This window comes from Podarcis gaigeae (genome assembly GCF_964106915.1).
Source record: "Podarcis gaigeae genome assembly, chromosome: 6".
Lineage (NCBI taxonomy): Eukaryota > Metazoa > Chordata > Lepidosauria > Squamata > Lacertidae > Podarcis > Podarcis gaigeae.
Window position 1 is genome coordinate 3557079 of NC_139682.1, and position 20205 is coordinate 3577283.

At 45.8% G+C, this 20205-nt stretch overlaps 1 protein-coding gene across 3 annotated transcripts in view; it reads right to left on the bottom strand.

Moving 5' to 3' along the window:
* LOC310847044 (bactericidal permeability-increasing protein-like) overlaps window positions 1-18781 on the bottom strand; it is a 41154-nt gene extending 22373 nt beyond the window's left edge. Inside the window, exons 1-4 of one of the 3 annotated variants that reach the window (XM_083744470.1) lie at window positions 18264-18781; window positions 3056-3203; window positions 1995-2109; window positions 859-987 (exon numbers count right to left, since the gene is read on the bottom strand). In XM_083744470.1, the coding sequence (XP_083600596.1) occupies window positions 859-987; window positions 1995-2109; window positions 3056-3203; window positions 18264-18275 (404 nt within the window). In that variant the 5' untranslated portion in view covers window positions 18276-18781. Of the gene's footprint in view, window positions 1-858; window positions 988-1994; window positions 2110-3055; window positions 3204-3428; window positions 3498-10043; window positions 10297-18263 lie in introns of those variants that run through there. The other 2 variants (XM_083744471.1, XM_083744472.1) reach the window with 2 other exon arrangements.
* Window positions 18782-20205: the final 1424 nt, after the last annotated feature.

A 20205-nucleotide genomic window follows, 5' to 3' on the forward strand; every position in this document is an offset into this window, starting at 1 on the left:
AATCTTTTTTCAGCCAGGACAGCTGCAAACACAGAAAAGCACACAGCTTCCCCCTAAAGAATCCTGGGAAATGGAGTTTGCACCTCACAGAGCTACATTTCCCAGAACTAAGAAATAATACTAAGGATGAGAGTTACAAATTGCAATCTAAATAAGAATATTAAAAAATGACGAACACTGGTGGAGGGAAGTCACGTAAGTGTAGCATTTATGTTTGTATTTTTGTATTGTCGGTATTTCAGTTGGTGTAATTGTATGGTGATGGAGGAGACTCTTGAGAGTCCCATGGACTGCAAGAAGATCAAACCTCTCCATTCTCAAGGAAATCAGCCCTGAGTGCTCACTGGAAGGACAGATCCTGAAGCTGAGGCTCCAAGACTTTGGCCACCTCAGGAGAAGAGAAGACTCCCTGGAAAAGACCCTGATGTTGGGAAAGATGGAGGGCCCAAGGAGAAGGGGACGCCAGAGGACGAGATGGTGGGACAGTGTTCTTGAAGCTACCAACATGAGTTTGACCAAAGTGGGGGAGGCAGTGGAAGACAGGAGTGCCTGGCGTGCTCTGGTCCAGGGGGTCATGAAGAGGCGGACACTACTAAATGACTAAACAACAACAAAAATTGTGTGGTTGTATGTGCATTGTAAATAATGAAATATTTTAATTTTAAAAACAACAACAATACAGTTCCCAGAACCCATAAACTACAGTTCCCAGAATTGTTTGCAGGGAGGAGCCATGCGTTTTGAATGTACAGTGTGGATGAAACCCCAATAGCGGCAGGAGGTGGCCAACGCTCTCCCTCTTCCCAGCTCCGCTGCTTGGAAGTCGAAAGCAGCTCCCTGACAGCAGGCAGTTCTTACCCTAAAAAGGATGCCAACTTCCAGTTACCGCTCATCAAGACTTTGGCATCTTGGATGGAAAGGTCGACACCTGTCCCAGCAGCAAACTCAGCGCCTGTCTGGTTCACCTGGAATTCGGTGATCTGGATTCTAAAAAGTAGAACAGAGAGACATGAATGAGGGTCACCCTCCTGTTGAACACTTCCTTCTTCTTTTTTTAAAATTTTTCAAATCCTTTATTATTTTATTCACATAATATACATTATTTACAACAAACAACTCCAAAATAAAATCTTATGTAACAAAACCGTAAGTCTCATGTTTTCATTTACACTGATCTCCTCGCCAAGACCTTTACTTGATATTTCTTGTTGCTTTCCTTATAGAATCTTTATAAAAATTTAAATCTATTAAATCCTATTTTTAACAATTTTTAACAATTTCAATTACTCCCTTCACCTCCCTCCCCCACAGCCCAGTACTTCCCTCCACCCCTGTGTGATCTTCTTTACCTACTATTATTTTTGCTATTGTTGCATTATTCACTTTATTTGTTATTCCTTGGGCTGGTGTGGGCAAAGGAACATAAGCAGCTGCCTTATACCAAAGCCAGATGAATAGTATTAGTATTAGCATTAGTTTTCTTCTTCTACGATCCCTTGTAGCTGAGTAAGATTGTCTTCCATAAACACGGTTTTAACAATGAGTCCATAAGTGACTGTGGAGGATCCACACGTTCTTCCACAGTGGGGACATTGGTTTCTGGGCAAGAGTTGATCACGGTGTGGATTTGCCAAGCGTGCCTTCCTCTTAGCACATTTCTCCCTGAGTTCTGTGTCTTCAAAGCCTTTGGTAAATGCTGTCCTCCAACTGGAGCACTAGCAGGCAAGTGTTTCACAATTGTTGGTGTTTATACTACATTTTAAAAAACTTGCCTTAAGACAGTCTTTAAACCTCTTTTGTTGACCACCAGCATTACGCTTTCCAACTTCCAATTAGTATTAGTATTAGTACAGTGGTACCTCGGGTTAAGAACTTAATTCGTTCTGGAGGTTCGTTCTTAACCTGAAACTGTTCTCAACCTGAGGTACTCCAGACCACTCTGGTGGTCCAGAGTCAAGAAGAGGGGAGGTGGGGAGCCACACACTCTCGCTTACCCAGATACAGAATACCACACTTTCCCAGCAAGCGGAACAGTGTAAGAACCATTTATGTTGTGGAACGTTTCCTTCTTCAGCGCTGACTTCAATATCTCGATTCCAAGTTCCTTTGCTGTAAAGAGGGGGAAAGAGGCAGAATCAGAGAGGTCTGCCTTCCTTGTCTCTCCCAATTAACCTCCGTCTCCAGTGCTCAGTGTTGGGAAGAATCGCCAGGACCCACCCTTCATGACATCACTAGGGTTCGCCCTTGGATCTCAGGTTTGGGCCTTGAGATCTTAGGTTCTTAGGTTCTCCTGGACCGACAGCCCTTGCCCCACAGGAAAATCCAATGGTTCCCAAACTTTTTTGGGCCACCCCCCCAACCCCAGTGCCTTTTTTTCTGGGGGACACATACCCATAGCTGTCAACATTTCCCTTTTTTAAAGGGAATTCCGAATAGGATTCCTCGCAAGAAAAGGGAAAAGTTGGCAGCTATGCGCACACCCCTAAACCTTTTGTGAATCTTTGTACTTTTGTCTATTTCCTGTATTTATTTCCCCTGACTTGAACTATAAAATGGTGATTTTCTTGAGTCAAAATGAGAGTACCCCTAAACATTTGATTTTTTAAAAAAGCACTGCCATACTCTATAAAAAACATTTTTGTTTCAGAATAGCGGCTTGCATAGCCCACTAAGGAAGATAATAGCGCAATAAACTTCAAAGCAGTAACGATTAATTGCACATTTGTTCAATTAAAACTATTTAGTTTAATTAATTTGACAGAATTGATGAACTTGATCCAGTGATAGCAACTTTTAAAAGTCTGTCGTTTGCACCTCTGGAGCCCCACGCCTTGCCTCTGAGGGTCTCCCTAGGTAATCCTGCCCCCCAGGCGGGTAGCACCCCCCCCTTTGGGAACCACTGCCTTAATGCAAACATCACATTTTTAAAAGTACTTTCTGCACCAACAAGTTCTCAATTTGAGCATTTCTGGGAGACTCTTTCTCTCTGTCTTTTTAATCTCCCCCTTCCGTTTTGCTCGAGGCCAAGTACGGAGACTGCCGTGAAGTCACGCACCATAATTCAGCCCCTTCTGGGTCACTTGGACCTTCAAGCCTCCATCCGCTCCCATGGCTGTCTGCACGCAAGAGGCCAAAAGAGCCAGAGAAACTGGCCACAGCATCTTCTGTAGGCCCAAGGTGTGTGCGAAGGTCATCTGTGTTACCTGGAGGAGAAAGGGGGGAAAGGCACTTAAAATGATTCTGCATGAGAAATGCACCTGGTAGACCAAAAAATGTTTCTGAGAGTTAGTGATCTAACATAGAGCCCTTCCTGCCTCTTTTCCTTCCCCCTCCCTCGCTCTTGTTAAGTTCTTTGATGATGTGAGAACAGTCTTTAATGTCCTAATCAGTTGGGAGGGGGTGAACAGCCCCCCCAATGCCTTAATCACCTGTGGAGGATACAGTAGTTCTGGAAATCTTCTTTGATGTTGGAAATCATTGTGGGAAAGTGAGTGGCTATCTATAAAATCAGATGGTTTGGGCAGAGTTTTTCAGAAGCTCCTGCACGGACTGATCGGCGGCAGGGCTGTGCAAACTGAAGCAACCAGGGGGAGTCACCTCACCGCTTCTTAAGGGCTTCCCAGTGGCAGATAGAAATGCATACTTGGTATGTATATATTGCTTGCTGTTTTGAAATAAAATCTTCTTCTTCCCACTAACTTGTGTTTTGCATTGTTTCTGAATCTCCTTTTTTAAAAGAACCACCTTGCGTTTGGCTAGACGGATGCAAAGGAGCACAGCTGCACAAGAACTATCTCAAAGTACTGAATATTTTTGATGACACCGACCTAGATGCCGCAAAACACCCGTTCCACATTTGTAAGAACTTGATCGTTTAGTGTGGCGGCACCTGGAACTCCCTGCCTCTTGATCTCAAGCAGGCAACCTCACTGTATTATGTTAAGCCTCTTTCTCCATGTCTGGGCTGGCTTACCTAAACAAATATGTTTTTAGCACGCAGCAGAAGAGTAAAATGAAGGCACCTGGATCACATCAACCGGCAGGGAGTTCCAAAGCGCAGCTGCCAGAATATCAAGTTTTTACAAACACAGAACTGGGCCAATTCCACATATTAAAGAAGTTCAGAGTTATGGTAAGGTGATCTCACAGGTAAATTGGTCCCAGACCATTAAGGCTTAATATACTGTACTAATGGCAACACTTTGAATGTGGCTCAATAGCAAATCAGCAACCAGCACAGGTCCAATATGTGTTATATGAAATACGGGTATTATGGTGCTACAGATTTTGGGGGGACTCCCCCTAAACCCTAGAAATTAATAAACGGTAGGATTTTGCATCAACAGAAGTATAATGTCCAGATCAAGGGAAGTAATAGTACCACGCTATTCTGCCTTAGTCAGACCACACCTGCAGTCCAGTGTCCAATTCTGGGTGCCACAATTTAAGAAGGATGTTGACAGGCTGGGAGGTGTGCAAAGGAGAGCAACCAAGAGGGTCAAGGGTCTGGAAACTAAGCCTTATGAGAAATGGTTGAGGGAGCTGCGTATGTTTAGCCTGGAAAGTTCAGGTAAAGCAAAGAGTAAGGTTAACGTAGGGATGCGGGTGGCACTGTGGGTTAAACCAGAGAGCCTAGGACTTGCCGATCAGTAGGTCGGCGGTTTGGATCCCCGGGACAGGGTGAGCTCCTGTTGCTCGGTCCCTGCTCCTGCCAACCTAGCAGTTCGAAAGCATGTCAAAGTGCAAGTAGATAAAAAGGTACCGCTCTGGCGGGAAGGTAAATGGCATTTCCGTGCGCTGCTCTGGTTCGCCAGAAGCGGCTTAGTCCTGCTGGCCACATGACCCGGAAGCTGTACGCCGGCTCCCTCGGCCAGTAAAGCGAGATGAGCGCCACAACTCCAGAGTCGGCCACAACTGGACCTAATGGTCAAGGGTCCCTTTACCTTTACCTTACAATATGCAGAGCCATGCCAGAGAAGGAATCTCAGGGCTGGCTGATGCAAACCAGCCTGGCTGGCCTGATGAAGAGCAAATCTGTTAACATGGCAAAAGGGGTTGATGGGCCATCAAAGAGGAATCTTTTGGCCTGGGGAGACAGATGTTGCCAAGGTCATGGTGTGTGAGTTTGTGTGAGTTTGAAGCTACAGGAAAGAGTTTCTTTAGCAAGGTGTTCTGGGAAGAAGGAGGGGAGAGAAAAAGGAGAGATCCATCTTGGGCAGGCTGGCTGAAGGCAGGCTGGGAAACATGCTTTCGATTCACGTGTTGCACTGCAGTGTGGGGCAAGCCCCTCTTGAAATGACCATGCTGTAAGATCTGACCTCCTTCCACGCAGACTGAAGGTGTAAATAGGTGAATAAACCACATTTCTTAAAGCTACAACCGTCTCCGCTGTGTCTCAGTTCTCCAAAGGAACACAGACCCCATGTGAGTGCCAGGAACCCCCTCGGATCTTGCTACCATTCGGCAGAGAAAGGGGGGAGGCACCCAACTTTTGTAACAATAGAAACTGCTGCTTCTAAGTGAGGCAAACCTTCATGGCAAATAGCCATCGATAGCCCTCTCCCCCAATCTTCCTAAAGCCATCTTGGTGGGTGGCCATTTTTGCCCCTTTGGGGAGCAAGTTCCATAGTTTAAGTATGAGCTGTGCAAAGCTTTTTTTTTTTTTTTGCCTTTTATAAAAACCCAGCTGATACAGAAATTCATTTGTGCTGCAAATCAGACAGCCGCTTCCCACACACATCTGAATGTGTAATGAAGTGATAAACCAGTAGCACCAGAAGTTGCCCCCACAGAGGTAAAGGTTTTGCAGAATCGGCACATTTACCTCCCCTGAAGTTGTTTAAAAACCCATGCATTTTATTTTTTCCAAAGAGGAGTGAGCAAATCACTCCTTTAGAAGGCATATGAAACACTTGGTGTGATATTTATTTAAAAGGCAAATTCCATTACTTCAACTTCTCAAACCCCAAACCAGTTTCCCCTCTAAAGTAACAACAACATCACAATATTTTTTTTTTTTGTTCTGTCTTTCAGGGCATATACCTTCGCAAGGTGACATAAAGAGAGAATTGTTTGATTTGTTTTCAGAGCTACAGTTCCTTCCTGGAAATGTGATATGAGAACCTCTGACCATATGCAAAGTGCCTCCCCAAAGTCTCTGTGAATCTGTGCCAACATGTTTATTTACTCATTTCAATCAGAAAATTTATATACCCCTTGCTCAAAAAGAAAAGGAAAACAGAACAATCCTCCAAGGTGTGTACAATTTCAATTATAAAAATATATAATCTGGCTAAAATACACAGACCAACAAAAAGCAAGGATACAGAAAACCTTCATTGAAAACAGAGATAGCACATGCCTATTGTCCTCACAGAGACATATTTTGCAGAGTGGTTTAACAGCCAATCTCTCTTTCCAGGGAATTCTGGGAACTGTCTCTCTTTGAGGGAAACTGAGGCCACCCGACAACTCCCAGCACCCTTAGCAAACTACAGCTCCCAGAATTCTCTGGGGGAAGCCACGGCGCTTTGAAGTGGCATCATGGGTGGTTTAAATGTTTGGTGTGAATGTGGCCTCAGCTAAGGGAAGGAGAAGGAGGAGAAGGGTTTGTACAGCAAAGAGGGGGTCGTGTCACCCCAAGATGACAGGGGGCTGGTCAGCCTCAAAAACAGAAGACAGGAGAAGACAGGGTGAGGGGAGAGAGAGAATTCTGCCAGCTGATGGACTTGTAGCCAGAGGAAGTAGAATGAGTACCTGTCCGTGTTTCTGATGTGCAGCTGCCTGATGTGTTGGAGCTGAGGGTGTCTTAGATGGAAGGTGCTCCAGCCCTTGATGCAGAAGGCAATGGTCCAACAATTCGCTGGGGCTTCCTACTGCTACCCTGTTAATGCCACTGCAAAAAGAACCAGCTACTTATATAGCCCGTTGGCCATTGTGCTCTGCAGGAGAAGGCACCCTGCAGATACCGTCTTATCAGGAGGTCTGTAGATGCCGACCAGACAAGGCGCCACCTCTATCATCTGTTGAAGACTGTCCATTTCAAGCAAGCCTTTTAAGGGACAACCTTTATCCCAGTATCATCAGATTGAAAGTTGTTTCCCTGCACGTGGCGCTTCACCCAGAAGCTGCCTTTGCGATGCAGAATGCCGCAGCACAATTGCTGACAGGAGTGAGACCCTATCAGGTTGTACAGGTCTGCCCCAGATGATGATTTGTTACCAGGCAGAGATCAGGGTGCCACTACAGTGGTACCTCAGGTTACATACGCTTCAGGTTACAGACTCCGCTAACCCAGAAATAGTGCTTCAGGTTAAGAACTTTGCTTCAAGATGAGAACAGAAATCGTGCTCCGGCAGTAGCAGGAGGCCCCATTAGCTAAAGTGGTGCTTCAGGTTAAGAATGGACCTCCGGAACGAATTAAGTACTTAACCAGAGGTACCACTGTATTAGTATAAAAAGAAAGTGCTGTACTAAGTAGCTTGGGAACAGTTTATCTGAAGGGCAGAGGAAAGTAGCCAAGGAGAAAACCATACACAAGGTCAGAGTGGAGTCCCTAAGTTGAATGGATGGCACCCTTGTATGCCTCCTTCTAGCAACTCCTGCAGCCAAACTGATGCCAAACATATTGCTCTCCTTTTCTTTGGACAACACCAGTGAGGCCAAGAAATCTTGTCATCTGGCCAGCCCAGGACCTCCAGACACACTGCCCAGGCTTGCACTCTGGAGAGTGTTATTTTTATTGTTTTATCCTTTTTGGGTAAACTGCTTTGAGGTTTGTTTGTTTGCCTGATTGTTTTACAATAAAGCAGTACAGTCATACTTTGGTTGCTGAACGCCTTGGAGCTCGTATGTTTCAGCTCCTGAACGATCGGAAACCAGAAGCATGTGTTCCGGTTGTCAAATGATTTTTGGGAGCCGGACATCCGGCGCTGCTTCCGATTGGCTGCAGAAGCTGTGCTTTGGTTTCCAAATGTTTTGGAAGTTGAACGGATATCCAAAACTGATTCCAGCTAAGAACGGTTTAAAGCAACACAGTAAATAATAGCAGGCAAATTTAAAAGCAATACTGAGCAGACACCCAGGGGCAGAGACCTATTCCTCTTGGCAGAATAGTTTCCGGAATGTGCAGATAGCTGGTGCCTGTCGTATCTGGAAATAAAGATTGCCCTAAAATGCCTTGCTATCATGTCTCTTAATTAAAAAGGAAGCAATAATTCAGCTGAAGCAATATGTCTGGGTAACTTCTAGAGGGGAGCCTCAGGCCATTGAAAGATCTTGACTGGTTTTTATGGGGGTGGAGGAAAAAGGAAGAAGTTATCATCTCTTGGCTTAGCACTTCCAGAAAAAGTCTGGTGCTCTCTCCTTTAACTTTATGGTTACAAATGATAAGGGAGAATGGGAAAGATTTGCAGCTAAATCAAAGGATTTAGCAAGAGGTGCTGCAATTGTTCCCTGAGTTACTGCAATGGAATCTCTTGCCTTGCTTCTCGAGGCCAAAAGAGAGCTTCTTTCTCAGCTGCAGTCTACCATCCTGATAGCAAAAGCATGATGCAGGGATACATTGTGACACTGCTGTCTAGAGTCTCAGGTGAGGATCCATTTATAACACTAGCAGAGCAAAAGTTACCACTGAACCAAGGCTTCCTATCTGAGTATGTGTGGCTCTGCGTATGGATTGTGCAACCACCGAGCTCATATGCAAACAGCTTTTCTATAATTTTATAACGACCCAGCAAGACTCTTCTCATTGCGCAAAAAATTAAAAGCCGATGCCCTCTGCAGGCCAAGCAGACACACCTGACCAACATAGCCAGCTAATTCCAACTAATTCCATGAAATTACAGAGACAATGGACCACCTGAGAAGATGAAGATTGATTTGGAGCAAGAACAATAAAGCAAGATGAGCGCCGCAACCCCAGAGTTGGCCATGATTGGACCTAATGGTCAGGGGTCCCTTTACATTACCTTTACAACTCCACTAGCATCTCTCGGTATCGTGAATAACACCTAACTTACCTTTTGTTGGTCTCTCCATGAACTTATCTAAAAGACTGAGTTAAGCATTTGAAAAATCTATTGAAACCAGACATTATAAGTTCATCTTAGGTTGGGTAGTTTGCAAGTCTCTGTGGCTTTGTTTGGTGTTTTGTATTTTTCTCCGAAGGTTGATAAAGAATGTATAATTACTGTTCTGTGTATATTAATCGCCAACGTGTTGCATGAGTCGCATTATTCCCAACAGCAAGGGCTGGCGGACTGGGCTCCCTCGCTCACTTGCTTGCATATCTCAATGCAACCTCAGCTCCTGGCAACCAGCGCCCTGGCCGGTTCCAGAGGCACCATTCGCCTGTGGAGCTTGTAGCCAGGGCTGTTGCAACAAACAGTCCTGCAAGCCTTTGGGAGGCAGAGACGCAACAGGGCATAAGAGGAGAGAGGGAAGGAAAGAGGGTGCCCGCAGCACCCCTGACCATCCTTCAAAGCACCCCAGGGTGCCACGGCACACTGGTTGAAAACTACTGTTCTAGTGTTGTGAAAGAGGGAAAAGAACATTTCTCTGTCTACTTTCTGCCTGCCATGCATCACCTTGGAGACTGTTATCATGTCTCCTCTTCCTTTTCTGTAAAAGGTCCCAAACTCTGCAACCTTTCTCCATAGAAGAAGAAGAAGAAGAGTTTGGATTTGATATCCCGCCTTTCACTCCCCTTCAGGAGTCTCAAAGCGGCTAACAACCTCCTTTCCCTTCCTCCCCCACAACAAACACTGTGAGGTGAGTGGGGCTGAGAGACTTCACAGAAGTGTGACTGGCCCAAGGTCACCCAGCAGCTGCATCTGGAGGAGCGGAGACACGAACCCGGTTCCCCAGATTATGTGACTGCCGCTCTTAACCACTACACCACACTGGTGCCATAGGGGAGTCTTTCCCTTGACCAAACCTTCAGAAGTCCTGCCACCGCAAGTAGCCAGGTGGGCTACCCAGTCAGTTGGGCCACCAGTCCTCCTGAAAGCCTAGAATGCAAATCTTGAAGAAGTGTTACTCACGAGAGTCTTGAGCTCCAAAGGATCAGCTGGACCTTATCCGATGATCTTATCAACCCCCCTGGAGCCTTTATAATTCTTCCCCGCCATTCCTAGACTTCCCTATATTGCAAGTGATTGACAGTAATTCGTCAATCCGGGGCCCATGGAATGCCCCCACAGTTCCCCATCCCCAGTCACACCACCGGAGAGGAAGAAAGGAAGTGATGATTGTTTTATCCGGGTGTTGTACTCTGGGGTGTTCTCTCTCTCGTGAGAAAATCCAACCACATCATTTATCATCGAGGGAACTCTGGAGGAATGACGAAAGGCCGATTGTCTTTCAAATTGACACAGATGAAAGTTGCCCAATATATTCGACGTTTGCGGGCAACATGAATGTCATGTCAGGTTCAGCACAAGGAAGTGTAACGAGATGAACCTTCGGGCAAAATAATATTCATCCTAACTTCAAATATGCAATGATGTGGTCTGAACTCCTGATGAGCAACTGGGGGAAAAAGTATACCGTATTTTTCCATGTATAAGACACCCTCATGTATAAGACAACCCCTATTTTCTTGAACCCAATATTAAGAAAATGAAAGAACAATGGCAAGAGAAGTTGATGAACTATGTGGAACTGGCAAAAATGACAGGTAGACTAAGAGAAAAAGACAACAGAGACTTTGAAAAAGATTGGGAACCATTCATATTATATTTGCAGAAACAAAGAAAGTCAATAGACTTGATGGCAGGATTTACATAAACATTCACATTATTAGCATTAGAAAAGGTTTAGAAGATAGCAAAATAGGATGGTGTATTTACTGTTACTTTTATGTTTTTAGGCTTGGTGTTATGTTATTAATAACTTTTTCTGTTAAGAGACAGCAAAGTGGGTGAAAATAGAAACAAAACAAAAGCGGAGAGAAGCCTTGAAGGGGAGCAAAGGAGGAATATACAGTAAATGTTAAGAATTTGAGATGTATGGAACTAGATGGAACTTGCCAAACTGACCGGGAGATTCTGAGACCAGAGAAAAGAGACGGTGGAAGAAGATTGGAAGAAGTTTAAGGAATATTTGAAAAATATGTTACTATTTAAATCTTAGAATAGCTTTGGAAGTGGATTTAGGCTGCAGGGTTAGAAGTAGAAGATAGTGTATTTTAAAACAGAATTATTTGTAAGTGATAAAATGTGAAGATTTTTATGGTTAAAGTAAGTGTGAAAAAAATGGTTAGAAATTATGCTAAAGATGAGGTAAAATGAAAATCAGATAGGGGGGACTTGGGGAAGCACACCTAACAATGTTTAGAAAAAATAAAGATAACACAAGAATCTGTTTGTATTGTTTGTTTTTCTGTTTGTGTTATAAAATGGAGAGAAAAATTGAGGGGGGGAGAAATTGAGATGTATGTAATGAATGAAAAAGGAAAATGAATAAAAAAAATTTAAAAAGAAAGAAAATGAAACTCTAAACTAGAAGTGAAAATCTGGATGATTGGCGGCGGCAAGTTGTTGATCTTTTGGGGGGCGATTGCCCTCAAAGTTTCCAGCATGAGCCGCATGCAGTGCACCGTGTTGCAGAAGCAAGGGCCGCGACTGGAAGGGGCACCCCACGCTCCCCCTTGATGGCAGGATGCCAAGGAGGAGTCAGGGGAAGGCAGCGACCACTCTGCATCAGGCCATGCCTTCGAGGAAACTGAGCTGAGGAAGCTGGTGAGCAGGCTGGGGGCAGAGTGGGAGTCTGAGAGGGGAACAGGTCTCGGTGTTTCAATTTCTGGGAATGGAGTTGAGAGATGACCTAACCTGGGGAGAAAAGACCTGATGAAGAGAGCACAGCAGAGGTTATATTTTCTGAGAATCCTCCGGGAAAACAATCTCTCAAGGGACCTGCAGAGTGTATTAACTTATGGTCTGTGTGTGGTTTGGGAGCTGCACGGTCAGGGAGAAAACAATGCTGTCCAGGGTTGTGAAGACTGCAGAGAGAATAACTGGGTGCACTCTTCCCAGCTTGGATCAAATCTATGCTTCCAGGTGCCATAAGAAAGCTGCAGCGATAGCGCAGGATAGTGAGCACCCCGGAAATGAGAGCCAGTGTGGTGCAGTGGTTCAGAGCGGTAGTCTCGTAATCGGGGGAACCAGGTTCGCGTCTCCGCTCCTCCACATGCAGCTGCTGGGTGACCTTGGGCCAGTCACACTTCTTTGAAGTCTCTCAGCCCCACTCACCTCACAGAGTAAGGAAGGGAAAGGAGATTGTTAGCCGCTTTGAGATTCCTGTGAAAGGCAGGATATCAAATCCAAACTCTTCTTCTTTTTTAAAAGAAAAGGGGAGAAATAGAATGAAAACTGAGGTTCTCCAGGTGCCAATTACTGGAGATTGCATCAAATATACATAGCCCTGTTGTGTAATTAGCAAGGGAAACTGCACACCATCAGGTTTAATTGTTTTTGTGAGAAAGAATCCCATTTCTGCCCAGGCAAGAGTTCTGTCTCAATCTAAGTCAGAGACTTGTCTCCTGAATAGAGGTGGTACCTCGGGCTAAGAACTTAATTCGTTCTGGAGGTCTGTTCTTAACCTGAAACTGTTCTTAACCTGAGGTACCACTTTAGCTAATGGGGCCTCCTGCTGCTGCCGCGCGATTTCTGTTGTCATCCTGAAGCAAAGTTCTTAACCCAGGGTATTATTTCTGGGTTAGCGGAGTCTGTAACCTGAAGTGTCTGTAACCTGAAGCGTCTGTAACCCGAGGTACCACTGTACCAGAATTGCAAAACACTTCCTGACTGTCTCTATCTTCAGGTGGGATTCAATCAGACTCCTGCAAACCCAAGTTGTGCAACTATAGCTGATTGGGAGGTCTTGCATAACAAGACCACTTCCCCTAACGACTGGACTTTTTGCTATGAGGAAAGTGAAATCAAAATGCCTTGGGAAGTGCAGGATTGTGTTTGCTTTGAAACAAATCAGGAGCGAATGACCATCCAGCAGCTGGGATTGTCTAATCTCCCTGCAAACAATTCAGGGTAAATGCCCAAGAAACCCGTCATCTGAAAGGTCCTGCACCACTTGGGCTAGTGACACTTCTCTGAAGTCTCTCAGCCCCACTCACCTCACAGAGTGCTGTGGGGGAGGAAGGGAAAGGAGGTTGTTAGCCGCTTTGAGACTCCTTAAAGGTAAAGGGACCCCTGACCATTAGGTCCAGTCGCGGACGACTCTGGGGTTGCGGTGCTCATCTCACTTTACTGGCCGAGGGAGCCAGTGTACAGCTTCCGGGTCATGTGGCCAGCATGACTAAGCCGCTTCTGGCGAACCAGAGCAGCGCACGGAAACGCCGTTTACCTTCCCGCTGGAGTGGTACCTATTTATCTACTTGCACTTTGACGTGCTTTCAAACTGCTAGGTTGGCAGGAGCAGGGACCGAGCAACGGGAGCTCACCCTGTTGCAGGGATTCGAACCGCCGACCTTCTGATCGGCAAGCCCTAGGCTCTGTGGTTTAACCCACAGCACCACCTGCATCCCCTTTTAGGATAGTGGTAAAGTGGGATATCAAATCCAAACTACTCTTCTTCTTCTTCTTCTTCTTCTTCTTCTTCTTCTTCTTCTTCTTCTTCTTCTTCTTCTTCTTCTTCGTCAGGCCGGTGAAGGTAATGTACAAGGGGCATCTCTGCTCTCAACATTTCTCCCGCAGCTGGCACAGGGAGAAAATCATGCAGACTGTTGACCTCTGAGCTCTAAAGCTGCATTGTGACTGTCTGCGAGTGACTGCAATCTGCTGAGAACTACCCAGGCCAAAGCTTTCCCCACAGTACTCAGCAGGGAGATTCCATGGTTGTTGTTGCAATCCTAGCGGTCACCTTTGCTCTTGTAGAGGGTCACAATGCTGGAGTTGTGCATGTCTTGTGGCATGGATCCTTGTTCCCAATACTGCAAGAGGAAGCTGTGGAGGTGTTGTCCTGAGGGAGGAATTTAAGACAGCTTTCAGAACATCTGCTGGGATTCCGTCCAGATTGCTGCATCAGAGGCTGTGTTTTCCTGTGAGTGCAGGATAGTGCTCTGCCCATTGCTTCATCTGCTTGCTGCTGTCTGCAATGATCTCTCCCCACAAGGTTTTCAGCGGTGCAGTTGTCCCAGCTGCGGGTCCAAAGTCTTTCTTTGTGCCTTCGTACATTTTGCAAGAGTTGCCAGTGTCCTCAGCGAGTTGGATGCTCTGACGCAACTCTAGCCAGTCATTGGCACAACGTCTGGCAATCTGTTGGGCATCACCCTTCTCAGCACAGCAAGCATCTTTCGGCAGGTTGCAAGCTTGAAGTTCAGGAGAGCCTCTTTGCAGAGATAACAGGTTCCATGCTGACCACTTTCCCCATCGCCTCCTGCCACTCAGCACTGGACCATCTTGCTTCTGCTCTCTCACCATGGCAGCACCTATTGGCCTGCTGGTTGCCACCTTCCACAAATACGCCAGCAAGGATGGCGATAAGAACACCCTAAGCGAGATGGAATTGAAGGAGCTGATAGAGAAGGAGCTTACCATTCGACCGAAACTGCAGGACGCAGAGATACTGGCATTAATGAAAGATCTGGACCACAATGGGGCTGCATCAATAGGAGTATAGCATCTAGATCAAGGGAAGTAATAGTACCACTGTATTCTGCTCTGGTCAGACCTCACCTGGAGTACTGTGTCCAGTTCTGGGCACCACAGTTCAAGAAGGACACTGGCAAACTGGAACGTGTCCAGAGGAGGGCAACCAAAATGGTCAAAGGCCTGGAAACGATGCCTTATGAGGAACGGCTAAGGGAGCTGGGCATGTTTAGCCTGGAGAAGAGGAGGTTAAGGGGTGATATGATAGCCATGTTCAAATATATAAAAGGATGTCACATACAGGAGGGAGAAAGGTTGTTTTCTGCTGCTCCAGAGAAGCGGACACGGAGCAATGGATCCAAACTACAAGAAAGAAGATTCCACCTAAACATTAGGAAGAACTTCCTGACAGTAAGAGCTGTTCGACAGTGGAATTTGCTGCCAAGGAGTGTGGTGGAGTCTCCTTCTTTGGAGGTCTTTAAGCAGAGGCTTGACAACCATATGTCAGGAGTGCTCTGATGGTGTTTCCTGCTTGGCAGGGGGTTGGACTCAATGGCCCTTGTGGTCTCTTCCAACTCTATGATTCTATGATTCTAAGTAGTGAACTTCCAGGAATATGTCACTTTCCTGGCTGTCCTGGCAATGATTCACAATGAAGCTTTGAGTTTGTAAATGTACACCCTGGTGGGGCAAGGTGTCGTGGTTCGAGATTATACCTCTGTAGGCGGTTTCACGTCCAATAAGATTTAAGTTTTGTAAAAAACAAAACAAAAACAGGTTCCGTGTCCTTTAGGTCGACCCCAAACCAGTTGGGGGTCTGTATCTCTCCTTTGCCAAAGGAAGACCCAGCTGTGTTGCAGATTGCCTCTTTGATGTGGTTCCACCTTGCTTCAACAAGATCTCTGGAGCAGTTCAGTGGAGCTTGTTCAACGGAATCAGAGAAGCGTGCACAAGATTGCGGTGTTGCTTCTGCGACACTCTCCATCTTATGCTCAGGTAGTATATGTGTGCAAATAAAACCATATATCCTAAAGTCTCAGCCTTCATTCCAAGAAAACTGAACCCTGGCTGGAGCCTCTCAGCTCAGATATTGGTGTGGCATGTAAAACACAGACAGACAGACAAAGCAGATTGGTATGCATTGCTTCATCCCACTAGGTAAAGGTAAAGGGACCCCTGACCATTAGGTCCAGTCGTGGTCAACTCGGGTTGCGGCGCTCATCTCGCTTTATTGACCGAGGAAGCCAGCATACAGTAAGCATGGCCACATGACAAAGCTGCTTCTGGCGAACCAGAGCAGCGCACGGAAATGCCATTTACCTTCCCACCGGAGCGGTACCTATTTATCTACTTGCGCTTTGACGTGCTTTCGAACTGCTAGGTTGGCAGGAGCTGGGACTGAGCAACAGGAGCTCACCCCGTTGCGGGGATTCGAACTGCCGACCTTCTGATTGGCAAGTCCTAGGCTTTGTGGTTTAACCCACAGCACCACCCACGTCCCTAGCGTTCCCTAATGTTCACTCCACTAGGCAAAGCCTAAATCTCCCTGGTCACAGAATGACTAGCTACGGCCCCATCCCTGACACATCCCCCAAAGCATTCTGCACATTCTTCTCTCTTCATAACTCTTACTTGACTTGAGGTTAGCTAAGGCTGAGCTCCTGTTCTTATTTTTTTGCGGGGCAGGGGATGTAGGGCCGCAAACAAATTTAGCACAAATTTGAAATTTGACAACATTTCGGATTTGGCGTTCAAATTCAGTTGAAGGAGATAACATCAGGTACCAGCATGGGAGTTCAGTGGGTGGCGGAAGCAATTCTTTAAAAAAAATGGTTTTGCAAGAAAGTTGTGAGAAATTGGTAGTCTCCACCCCAGCTCTGGGCTGCACTCAGGTCTAGGGCTCCAATGAATCCCAGCTTTTGCTGCTGTGGCAAAGAACGTACTGTACTGGATGTCTGATACGTTCATGCAAGTGACAATGACCAATCAGAAAATAGCTCCTGGTTAGAAAAGGACATGTCCTTTTCACAGAAATCTTGGTCTGTGTCAGGGTTTGTTGTTGGAAACTGAGCTGATCAAAGGGAAAAGGCACCCAAACTCCCTCAGATGGAACAGAGAGAAGCTGGCAAAGTTTGCAGCAACCTAGTCAGCCGAAAAGAAGCGTTTTCCCGACTGACTGACTCTGCTCTGACATTGCAATTTGCTGCTTACGGATTTGCAGAGAGTGGCGGACTCTCCTTCTTTGAAGGTTTTTAAGCAGAGGTTGAGTGGCTGTCTGTCAGGGATTTTTCAACCGTGGTTCCTGCATCGCAAGGGGTTGGACTAGATGACCCTCAGAGGTCTGTTGGTGGAGCTCCTGAGTCTCTGGCATAAAGACAACAACACAGGGATCTGCCTTATACCGAGTCAGATGATTGGCCCATCTCTACACGGACTGGCAGCAGCTCTCCAAAATTTCAAGCAGGGTTCTCTCCCTGGAGATGACATTGGGGCACCCCAGCTAGATAGGCAGGGGGGGTATAACAACAACAGCAGCAGCAGCAACAGCAGCAACAGCAACAACAGTTGTGACCTCCTGCTTCCAAAGTCACCCATTGCTCTACCACTGAGTTACTGTCGTCCTTCCAAGGTACAGGATTTTTCTTTGTAGCTAAGACAGAACAAGAAGATAGATCCTAGAATCTGGTATGTCCAGCAAGTCTCCCCACCTCAAATTTATAGACTTGGGTCGGGGTACCAAATTAAATAGTCTAAAATGTAAAGGTAAAGGTAAAGGTAAAGGGACCCCTGACCATTAGATCCAGTCGTGACCGATTCTGGGGTTACGGCGCTCATCTCGCTTTATTGGCCGAGGGAGCCGGCGTACAGCTTCCGGGTCATGTGCCCAGCATGATTAAGCCACTTCTGGCGAACCAGAGCAGCGCACGGAAACGCCGTTTACCTTCTCGCCGGAGCGGTACCTATTTATCTACTTGCACTTTGATGTGCTTTCAAACTGCTAGGTTGGCAGGAGCAGGGACCGAGCAATGGGAGCTCACCCTGTTGCGGGGATTCGAACTGCCGACCTTCTGATCGGCAAGCCCTAGGCTCTGTGGTTTAACCCACAGTGCCACCCACGTCCCTAGTCTAGAATGTATTCAGCACAAATATAGAGCCAAACTGTCCCATTCAAGCACACAATACACATCCTAAACTGATGCCCTGAGAACATCTTGGGTTTTCTCTCCTCTTTGGACATAGGTAAAGTTTTGTGCCATCCATGAATTTATCTATTCCTCTTTTAAAGCCACCTGGCATGGACTGAAGCTGCAGTCCCACCCAAACTTCCTGGGTGTAAGTTCCATGAAGAAGAGCAGGACTTACTTCTGAGTAAACACCCAAGAGGCTATTGCACTGTGAACTCACTTCTTTCAGCAGGCTTTAAAGCACACAAAAGGCAGAATCTCAATTTTCCCTTACCTTCTGCTTGAAACACTCAGCGCAGCCAGTGATTAATGTTCCTTCCCAACCTCAACAGCTATTAAGTAATTGTCGGAGGCTGGTCTGCCAGCTGCCCTCAGCAGCCCGGAGCTGAAAGATCCTCGCTGCAATTTCAGGACTCGAGTCACGATGAAAGGAGCCTCGGATTCTGGCAAGTCCCACTGTTCACAAACTCACCTGGAGCCCCATGGTCAGAGGTGCGATTGCAGTCTTCCCCAAAAACCTTTGGATGAATGGAAGGATTTGTCAGCACACCTTTTCAGCTACCTGCCTGTTGCTTCCTGAGGGCATCTTACTAGGAAGGAGTCCAACCAGTAGCTCCCAACCAAGGCAGGATCCTGGCAAGGACACACCTCTCCAACGGGTTGCGAAGCTTTCCCCCAATCTGGTTGGACCAGTAAGTCTTCATTGGTGCTGACTCTTCTTCCCAACAGACATTTCCTCCCTGGCTGAGTCACCGACACCCCAAAGTTGGTTTAAGAGGAGGGCGATGCTAGAACCACATCTAGGCATTTTGCAAGTTGCCTTTGCTGTGGGTACCAGCGGTTCCTGTGTCCAGAGATCCAGGCTCCCAGCCGCCACCATCCCAAAGGCTCCTCACCTGTCAAGAGCCGCACTCTGACAAACCAAACATGGCCTCAGGGAGAGATTTCAAGCAAAGGGTGATGGTGGCTGGTAAAGAGCGTCTCATGGAGCAGAGTGGTTTAGGGGTTGAAATTAGGGAAAGGGATTAATTCCATAACATCTGGACCTGCTTAGACATGTTTTCCTAGGCCTTGGGTAATAAAGAACCCCATTTCAACATCTGTTTTCTTTATGTATTCAAGGGACGAAGAGGAAGCCAAACCTAAATAAGTGTCAACAATGCTGGCGACACCTGTCATTTAGGCTGTAGAGGAGCGGTTGGATTGTGGGTGATAGTTGTGATGGCTTTGCTCTGCAACTCAACGACTTTCGGAATTTTTGCTTTTTGAAATATGGCAGCTCTAGAAGGGCTATTGGCCTGATCTTTTGCTGTTCTCTCCAGAGAAACTGGAGCTATCCAGCCAGCATAAACCCCAAAGGTGAATCCCACCAGACGCTGCCCTGTGGGATTTATCCTGCCGGTGGCAGGACTGAAATAAATATTACGATATTGGATACAATAAGGACTTGTTGAAAAGTAACTGATATAAGAAAACCTGTTGAAGGGAGGGAAGGAAGTCAATGCTCAGCAAAGTGTAGGGGGGAAATGTGGGTAAATGATTGTTGAATTTTACTGTATTTTGTTTGTATTAAATGAAACACCAATAAAAAGCATTTTTTTAAAAAAAATAAAATATCCTGCCGAATTCAAAATCACCTCTTCTCTGAATTATGGGGAAAGTTGTGGGAAATAAATATGAATTTTCTGGCATGTTATGCGATAAAAGAAAATATGAGGAAAATGGCCCACAGGTGGTATTTAACACCCATCAGATTGGCGAAAATGTCTAAAAAAGAAAAAGGTATATGTTGGAAGTGTAATGAAATTGAGGGATCTTTTATTTGCATGTGGTGATCCTGTAAAATAATCAAGGAATATTGGGAAACGATATATAATGAATGAAAAAAGATACTTTAAAAAACTTCCCCCAAAACACCTGAGATTTTCCTCTTGGGGTTGGTAACAATGGAGTTCCCAAAATACAAGAGTTTATTACTATACGCCACCGCCGCAGCTAGAACCTTATTGGCACAAAGCTGGAGAACAAGTCTAGTACCCACTAAGGAAGAACGGCAGTGTAAAATGTTCGAATATGCTGAACTGGCTGGTCTGACCGAACAGGATAAGAGAAAACGAAGATAAGGCATATAAGGAGGAATGGACAATATTTATTGACTATTTCAAGGACCACCATAGACAAATACACAGCTTAGCAGATCTCATGTAAAAGCAGCAGAGATGAAATAGATAAGAGTATTGGATGATTAAAAAGATGTGGATTATGCAGAGTAGTAGAAAAGCAAAAGGAACCAGGGAAAATGTGGAAGGGAAGTCATATGGTATATATATATATATATATATATATATATATATATATATATATATATATGCAGGTTTTGGTGTCCTCGGGTGTCTTCCCGTGTAAAAGTTGGG